General features: G+C 31.1%; 1 protein-coding gene across 1 annotated transcript in view; it reads right to left on the bottom strand.

The window, feature by feature from the left end:
• Nucleotides 1-1,108: 1,108 nt before the first annotated feature.
• The window catches only part of LOC102589855 (aminoacyl tRNA synthase complex-interacting multifunctional protein 1), a 24,510-nt gene continuing 15,561 nt past the window's right edge, over nt 1,109-10,057 (bottom strand). The window contains exon 3 of the mRNA XM_006364195.2: nt 1,109-1,499. Within this exon, the coding sequence (XP_006364257.1) occupies nt 1,356-1,499 (144 nt within the window). The 3' untranslated portion in view covers nt 1,109-1,355. The remainder of the gene's footprint in view (nt 1,500-10,057) is intronic.

Genomic DNA, 10,057 nt, shown 5'->3' with positions numbered 1-10,057 from the left:
AAAAGATTACTGAAGATTAATTATTTTAGTATTAATATTTTAACTTTTTATTATCACGCAAAGCGTAAATGAATACACTAGTTATAATAAATACCTCTTAATTTCTCATTTAAATTTGGCCAAATCCATAATTGGCCCCCTTAAAAGAGTTGATACGGTTTTTCATTTGACACAACAAATGCCTATTGAGCTATAATGACTTGTTAATTTAAATCCATAAATACATGCTTCTTGCCATGATAATTAGATATTTGTTAACTGAATATGTCATAATGCGTTCACGTAAATAAAATTACAATCTAAGTTAATTTTAAAATATTCACACATCGCGCGTGCGAATACTATACTAATAAAAGACAATATAGTATGTGAATTTCACACACTAAAGCGCCAAGAATAACGAATGGAGAGTGTTTAGTCACTTTATTAAAAATTAACAAAAATCTCGATAGGGATAAGTTCAAATTAAGGGGTGGGTCTTACCTTTATTTAATATCAATGACAATGAGGTAACAAATCTTTATTAGTTAAGAAACATGACAAAAATAGGAGACATAAAGAACCAGGCATCTATGATCATTACAGAGTTTGTAATATACTTTATGATGATATTATAAATAAGGATGTTTAAGTAATGCAAAAATATAACAATCAAGAAAAAAGGTAAGTTATCAACCTCAAATTTTCTTTTATAAATGTATAAATATATTATCCTTATCTTTCTTCTTTTTTTTCAAGTAAAAGAAAGAATGACTTATTCACAAACTTCGTGTGGGAAAAATAATTTCTTTGAATAGAAAAATATTATGTAAACACTTGCTCGAACGAGTTATTCAAAATGTCACACAACCATTTATTTGTTGTACTCCAAACAAACCTCAAAAAATCACTTCCCCCATTTCAATTTGTTTATTTGAGTTTTACTAAGGACAGTTTAAGATAGTAGGTAACTCTTGAATCTTGTGATAGTTAACACCAAAGAAATGTGTAATGTACCATGATACCCTTTAATTTTATGGTTATAAACATGCCTAAGATTTTGAAATTGAAGAGTTATCAAACAAGAAAAAAAATAAAATTCAAAAAGATTAAAAAAGAAACAAACAAATTGAAATAGAGGAAGTTGTAGCTTATTCATGGTTGAAGTTTTTCCTCTTGCCATTGAAAGTGGATAAGAAACTCAAAATTTTTACTTACCATGCTCTCTTTAAACCAAAGGAAAAGGTTGTAACATTCTCCCACCTTTTCTAACATTTTCACTCATTTGCAACCCATGCTATAAGATATTTTTCAAGATGTAACTATGAAGATAGATAGAATAAGTTACAAAAAGCTGCATAAACCTTAGGATATCATTATGATATATTTGCATCCTTTAGAGATGGGCTGACCACCACACCTGTTGAAGCTCGCATACAATGCGTTCCTAGTGCAGCAACGGATGCACCATCTGTTTTTAGACGTGGTTGTACTAGCTCCCAAATCTTTTTCTTTGCTACCTGCATACAGTTGAAGAACGACGTCAGCCCACAACCAAATGGAATACCTCCTTCCTCATCCAACAAAAAAGTAACTATACAAGGGGTATTAGAACAGCACTCGCTCTCTTTAACGAACCCTGCTTCATTCTGCGCAATATACTGTAAAGCTTATAATAACAAGTGCTACTAACATAACCTATCAGACAAGTTACATTGATCTTTCCGGACAGCATTACCCTATTGTTAACAACTGAATGAGGTGCACATTCTGAATGCTTCTCCAAGAAATCAACAGATATCCATCTCAGTAGTAAACATTATTCCATCCAATTTTGGATTCAACAAATGACAGGTCTTTATAATTCTTCAATGAACAGAAGGGGTTCCGCCCCAAAAAATTCAAGAGGCAACAAGTTAGTATAAGAAGTCAGTATTCAAGAGGTTACTATGGTTTCTTGAAATCTGTCTTACAGATGTTTTTTATCCACAGTTCCTAAATCTTTTTTTTTTTTTTTTTGTCGTTCTTAAAAGAGGATGTAGGAACTATGGATAAGCATCTGTAAGACAGATTGCAAGAACATGCATGATAGACCGCATTTTATAATTTTGCAAATAGAGTTTTGCGAAGGAGGATTCTAGTCATAGATGGAATAACATGAGTAGAGATCCTTCAATTTCATCATCCTACTATGCGACGATTAATCACTGCTTCTCATTTCTGATGTTCCCTTAACACCCAATAAGTTGTCACACATTGCTCAGAGAACATAAACAACACAATGCATGACTAAGGTGTCTATTACATGTGGATCTCTTTAGAGATATGGATAGTTAATACATAATAGTACGTTAAAACTCCCCAGCATCCGTTGGGTAGACCAAACTAATGAATCAAGACATGTATTTTTCATACACATTCATCACTTAACCATGGTTATATGGTTTAAGTGAAAATGATTTCTACTCTCACTTTGAATTTTTCCAGCTAAGGTTGAATTATGGTGTAAACACCAGGTGGGTAAGTATTTAATACCTAATCTTCTTTTGCTTCCAACACTATGTTTGGATGGTTCTTATGTATTGTTTCATAATGTATCGTATTGTATTGTTTTAGTAAATACAGAGTTTAGGATAAACTGTATCATTTTTTGTCGTTACATAATGATCACACATCAACAATTTAAAGGATAAAGTTTAAATAGAGCTACTAAATAGTAAGTAAAGACAAAATGAGAAAAAAAATATAAGGTAACAACGCGATCACACTAAATCGGTCGTTACACAAAATGAGAATTTTCGTCATTACCTGAAGACCAATTTAACGATACGATACATTAAAAATTTAAGCAACAATTAAAACAAACATTGTATTTAAATTAACAACACAATATAATACAACAGGTAAGAACCATACAAACAAGCTCTAAGCAATTTACATATTCCATGTTATTACAAATTTCAGAAGGCAAATGGACGGATAGAGTTCGGTATAACTTGATAAAAGGCTTTTTAACTTCTGTGTAGTAACTACTCAAAAATCAGCTTTTCACATTTTTATACTGTCTTTATTTCTTCAATATATATTGCTTCTCAAAAATAGAGAATTTCATACAAAATGGTCTAGTTCAAAGTAACAGAAAATTAAGTTTCTGCTCTTGAAATCTATTACTCCTAAACATAGAAGGTATATGGCAAGGAAAGTATGGTCAATAAACCTAATACTTCTTTTTTGACTTCCCAAAATTAAAAAAATTATTAAATATCTAGAGTTAACAAAAAGTAGGAGAAACAAGGAGTGTAATTTTTTTTGAGAAAAAAAATCAAGGATACAGTAGTATAAGTCTGGCAGCGGAACCGGGAGGTGCCGGTACCGGTACCGTTCCATTACCGATTCGGTACTGTTTCGGCAGGCTCCGGCTCTTAGGGGAACCGGGAGGGGTAATGGGATGGAAACTGAGTATTACGGTTTGGTTCCGGTCCGATCCGACTGCAATTTTTTTTTTTTAATTAAAGCAAATATAGTTGTTGGGTAACAGGTATTGGGCCCCACCCAATGGCTATTTTAGCCTTTAAGCCCCACAAAACACCCCCCTACCCCCAAACTTTGTTTAACACCCCAAAGTAGGGCTGGCAGCGGAACCAGTAACAGAACTACCGGACTGGCACCAACCGGAACCGGTGTCCACCAGGCGAAAAAAGGCCGGAACCGAGACTGGACCGCTACTGGTAGTTCCGAAATTTATACGTTGTACCGTCCCGGACCGGTACAGTAAACCGGGATAACTGCTCTTATTTTTAAAAAAAAATTAATTATTAAAATTAAAAAATTAGAAAATATTTCTTTTAAAAGAAATAAATTACGAAATATTGCTTTTTAAAATTCAATTTTTAAACTTTACATCATAAAGTTTGAAACTTTAAAAGTTTAAATTTCAATCTTTAAAAGTTTATATTTCAAACTTTAAACTATATCTTAAGTTTTCAACTTTGTCATTTAAAAATTGAATATATAATTAAAAAAAGACTTTGTATTAAAATTAGAGAAGAATAAAAAAATTATGGCGATTGCCTACAGTTTTATTAATAAAAATTAAATAGTACAATTTGAGTTACAAAATATTAATAGAGAACCTAATCTACAGAGCCACCCACTGGGAAGAGTTCTGTTTGAATTAGACCTCGAATTATCAAACCAAGTCAGTCTTGTCTTTAATCATTTAACATGATCTGGGATTGGTTGATCGGCTAGTTCCTCCAATACATCAATGTCGTCGTCACTAAAATCTTGCAACATTTCATCAATATCATTTTCAAATTGGGTAGGTAAAGTTGGACGCCCATAACTCTCTCTCGCCATTAATCCAATCTCTAAATGATACCGATATCTCCAAGCTATATGCTGCTAATGAATATCTATGCTCTCCAATTTGAAATTTTGCTGCACTAAAGCGCCTTCCGAAGCTACTAAAGATGCTTGAATAGCTAACACATCCCGAGCCACTGGTTGAAGTTTTGGAAATCCCTTGCCGCGATTTCTCCACTAATCTAGAAGATCAGGTAAACTTTGTGTATCCTTAATAGTTTCCGTACACTGATTAATATATGCATCAAAATCATTTTTATCCTCATGAGAAAGTTCAAGATAACTTTATAGCATATCATCAATATTATCTTCATTATATCTACACCTAGAAGTTTAAGGTTCTTCATTACGTACTACATTTTTTCTATGAGAATTATACAAGTCATACAATTTTCTAACTTCAATTTTTATACTATCTTTAACTGTTGTCAAGCTAGGTGCTTCAAAATCTTGAATATCTAAATTTAAATATTTATTTTCAACCATTCGTGATGCACCTACATCTTTGTAAGTTGAGTTTAAAAAACAAGCAATTAAATAAATTTGAGAAATAGAAAAAAAATATTTTTAAAATTTTTCAATCATCTTCTTAATGGAATCTTCAAATCTTGGTTTATTTTTCAATTTACTAGAAATAGCACAAATATTTGGTAAAACAGAGCAAATAGTTGGATAATAAAGTAGAGAAATTTGTTTTGTAGCTAAATAAAAAACTTTTAGAAATTTCATAAGTTTTTTTACGTCATTCTAATCATATAGTCCATATTTGAATTATGAGCATTTCAAACCATTTGTAAAGATTTTCTATATTCATAAACGACTTGAAGCATTTCAAATAAAGAATTTCATCTAGTACACACTGATTTTGGAATTTTTCTAAGGGGAAGATTAAATTCACGACAACGATTTTCAAATTCTCTACGTCTAGACTTTACTTGACATTTAAAAATAAAATGACATGCGGTTTCACATTTTATGCAACCATTATTATACATTGTTATATCATCTCTAACAATCAAATTATATGTGTGCAGCACACCTAATATGAAAATCATCAATATAAACAAGGCAAAGAGTCTGTTTTAGTATTTCAACAACGGATGTATTATTAGAAGCATTATCTAGGGTAACACTAATTACTTTATCACAAATTTCATAGTTTTGTAAAACATCTACAATAGTTTGAGCTATGTAAGAACCAGTTTTATGCATTTCACAAAATTTATAACCTAAAATTCTTTTTTGCATAATCCAATTTTCATCGAAATAATCATTAATACTACGACCCATATTAGAAGTAATAGCCAATTTACAAGTATTATAATAAAATAAACAACGAAGATATTGAAAATGTTGACCTTGATAATAAAAAATAGCCTTTTTAATTGTGTTTCTTGTAAAACCTTTAAAATGTGGATTATACACAATTTGAATATAATAAATAAAATCAAAATTTTCAGCAAAACTAAAAGGCAAGCCAATAACAACAATCATTTTAGTTAATTCTTCAAGATATTTTTCTCTACTATATGAGCGTTGTGTACTAGGGCCAGAAACATTAAAAGGGTTTAATTGAGTTTGGACCATATTAGAGCCCCCCTATTCCTACAGATGCATTAGAAAGGGTGGTACCATTCTTTTTAGATTCGACTACAGCTTTAGCATGCAAAAATTCTTTTTTACAACATTCCATTAAATGATTACTCAAATGTCTTGTCCCACCCTGTTTTCCCACAGTTTTATGATTCATTCTATGTTTTTACTACAAATAGCTTGTGTTTTATCTTCACGATGAGTCATAAATTGCCACACAACTGATTTTTTAGCACGTTCTACCTTGGGCCTAGCCTGACTAGGATGTATGGGGGAATGAGAGCAGGATAGCGGGACTGGGAGTGGGGCTATTAGCCGTAACTGACTTTGTTTCATCATCATCATAATTATCATCAAAAGTATTAATATCATCATTAACATTATCAGGTTCTACTTCTTTTCATCAAAATTACCAAACCTTGCTTGTAAAGATTTATGATAATTATCTAATTCAATATCACTATCAATATTAAAAACAGTTTTATCGACATGCGTAAAATCTTCCATATTTATTCTTAATTGTGCTACTTGTCTAGTTTTAGAAGAACTACAGGTTTTTTTGTTTTTCTCGGAATTTCCGGTAATATACATTAGTGACCGCACCAATAAAAGTTCTTTTACCTTTAAGGCCAACATTTTTTTTTTACCAGAATCCATATTAAAATATGAAAAGTAAGTAAATTATATATAATACGAAAATTAAATGCAAACAAATAAATAACTAAATAAGTAAGGACTAAAAAGATGAAAGTTGGAATGAATGTACCAAACTTAAAAAAGTAGATGTGTATGACGTAAAGCCAAAAATTGATTGCTCCAAAAACCAAACTAGTAATCCACCAAATCTTTCGAACTAATATAATTTCTAATTTAATAGAGATTAGAGACTTGAGAGTAGAGAGAATAGAAAATAAATAATATTTGTGAGTAAAAATAATGAAAGTTTGGGAGTTTTTATAGTTAAAAAATAGGACAAAAATGTAATTTTTAAAACTTTGGGGTATTAAACAAAGTTTGGGGGTAGAGGGGCGTTTTTTAAAGGCTGAAATAACCGTTGGGTGGGACCCAATACCCGTTACCCAACGGCTTGCAACGACTATATTTGCTTTAATTAAAAAAATTGCAGTTGGACCAGTTCGGATCGGAACCGGCATTAATCGGATCGGAACTAAATGGTAATACCCGGTTTCCGTCCCGTTACCCCTCCCGGTTCCCCTAAGAGCTGGACCAAACCGAAGCATATCGAAACGGTACCGAACCGGTAACGGATCGGGACAGAACGGTACCGGCACCTCCCGATTCCGCTGCCAGACTTGCCCCAAAGTTTTAAAAATTACATTTTTATCCTATTTTTTAACTATAAAAACCTCCCAAACTTTCATTATTTTTACTCACAAATATTCTTCATCTTCTATTCTCTCAACTCTCAAGTCTCTAATCTCTATTAAATTACAAATTATATTAGTTTGAAAGATTTGGTGTATTTAGTAATTTAGTCTTTGGAGCAACCTTCAAATTACAAGCTTCAAGATTCAACTTTCAAATATCAATTTTTGATTTTCGATCATACACGTCTACTTTTTTAAGTGGACGTTTGGTATATTCGTTCCAACTTTCATCTTTTAGTCTTTACTTTTTTAGTTATTTATTTGTTTGCATTTAATTTCTGTATTATATATAATTTACTCACTTTTCATATTTTAATATGGATTTCAGTAAAAAAATGTTGGCAAAGGTAAAAGAACTTTTATTGGTGCGGTCACTAATGTATTTATCGGAAATTCTGAGGAAAATAAAAAAAATCAGTAGTTCTTCTAAATCTAAAACTAGACAACTAGCACAACTAAGAATAAATACTGAAGATTTTATGCATGTCAATGAAATTGTTTTTAATATTGATATTAATATTGAATTAGATCATTATCATGAATCTTTACGAGCAAGATTTGGTAATTTTGTTGAATTAGAAGAAGTAGAACATGATAATGTTAATGATGATATTAATATTTTTGATGATGATGATGATGATGAAACAGAGTCAGTTACGGCTACTAGTCTCATTCGATGTCCTGCTCCCGCTCCCATTCGATGTCCTGCTCCCATTCCCTCCGTACATCCTAGTCAGGTTAGGACCAAGGTAGAACGTGCTAAAAAATCAGTTGTGTGGCAATTTATGACTCAGAGTGAAGATAAAATACAAGTTATTTGTAGTAAAAACATAGAATGAAGCATAAAACTGTGGAAAATAGGGTAGGACAAGACATTTGAGTAATCATTTAATGGGATGTTGTAAAAATGAATTTTTGCTTGTTAAACCTGTAGCCGAAGCTAAAAAGAATGGTACCACCCTTCCTAATGCATCTGTAGGAGTAGGGGGCTCTAATATGGTCCAAACGCAATTAAACTCTTCTAATGTTTCTTGCCCCAGTACACAACGCTCATATAGTAGAGAAAAAGATCTTGAAGAATTAACTAAAATGATTGTTGTTATTGGCTTGCCTTTTAGTTTTGCTGAAAATCCCGATTTTATTCATTATATTCAAATTGTGTATAATCCACATTTTAAAGGTTTTACAAGAAACACAATTAAAAAGACTATTTTTGATTATCAAGGTCAACATTTTCAATATCTTCCTTGTTTATTTTATTATAATACTTGTAAATCGGCTATTATTTTTTATATGGGTCGTAGTGTTAATGGTAATGATTATTTCACTATTACTACCCATTGGATCGATGAAAATTGAATTATGCAAAAAAGAATTTTAGGTTATAAATTTTGTGAAATGCATAAAATCGGTAGTTACATAGCTCAAACTATTGTAGATGATTTACAAACTATGTTATTTGTGATAAAGTAATTAGTGTCACCCTAGATTATGCTTCTAATAATACATCTGTTGTTGAAATACTAAAACCGACTTTTTGCCCTGTTTATATTGATGATTTTCATATTAGGTGGTATAACAATGTATAATAATGGTTGCATAAAATGTGAAACTGCATGTCATTTTATTTTTAAATGTCAAGTAAAGTCTAGATATAGAGAATTTGAAAATCGTTGTTGTGAATTTAATCTTCTCCCTAGAAAAATTCCAAAATCAGTGTGTACTAAATGAAGTTTTTTATTTAAAATGCTTCAAGTCGCTTATGTATGTAGAAAACCTTTTACAAATGGTTTGGAATGCTCATAATTCAAATATGGACTATAGACTTGATAAAAATGATTGGAATGACGTAAAAGAACTTAAAGAATTTTAAAAGTTTTTTATTGAGCTACAAAACAAATTTTTGGACTTTATTATCCAACTATTTGCTTTGTTTTACCAAATATTTGTAATATTTCTAGTAAATTTTATAAATTCAAAAATAAACCAAGATTTGAAGATTCTGTTAAGAAGATGATTGAAAAAAAATTTAAATATTTTTTTTCTATTCCTCAAATTTATTTAACTGCTTGTTTTTTAATCCCAACTTACAAAGATGTAGGTGCATCACAAATGGTTGAAAAAATATATTTAAATTTAGATATTCAAGATTTTGAAACACCTAGCTTGACAAACAGTTAAGATAGTATAAAAATTAAAACTAGAAAATTGTATGACTTGTATAATTCTCATAGAAAAAATGTAGTACGTAATGAAGAACCTGAAACTTCTAGGTGTAGATATAATGAAGATAACATTGATGATATGCTATAAAGTTATCTTGAACTTTCTCATGAGGATAAAAATGATTTTGATGCATATATTAATCAGTGTACGGAAACTATTAAGGATACACAAAGTTTACCTGATCTTCTAGATTAGTGGAGAAATCGCGGCAAGGGATTTCCAAAACTTGAACCGGTGGCTCGGAATGTGTTAGCGATTCAAGTATCTTCAGTAGCTTTGGAAGGCGTTTTTAGTGCAACAAGATTTCAAATTGGAGAGCATAGATATTCATTAGCAGCAGATAACTTGGAGATATCAGTATTATTTAAAGATTGGATTAATAGCGAGAGAAGGAGTTATGGGCGTCCAGCTTTACCTACCCAATTTGAAAATGTTATTGATGAAATGTTGCAAGATTTTAGTGACGACGACATTGATGCATTGGAGGAACTAGCCGATCAACCAAT

This window comes from Solanum tuberosum, unplaced genomic scaffold, assembly GCF_000226075.1.
Source record: "Solanum tuberosum cultivar DM 1-3 516 R44 unplaced genomic scaffold, SolTub_3.0 scf00483, whole genome shotgun sequence".
Taxonomy (NCBI): Eukaryota; Viridiplantae; Streptophyta; class Magnoliopsida; order Solanales; family Solanaceae; genus Solanum; species Solanum tuberosum.
Note: the sequence above shows the minus strand (reverse complement) of the source record. Positions and strands in the feature narration are given on the sequence as shown.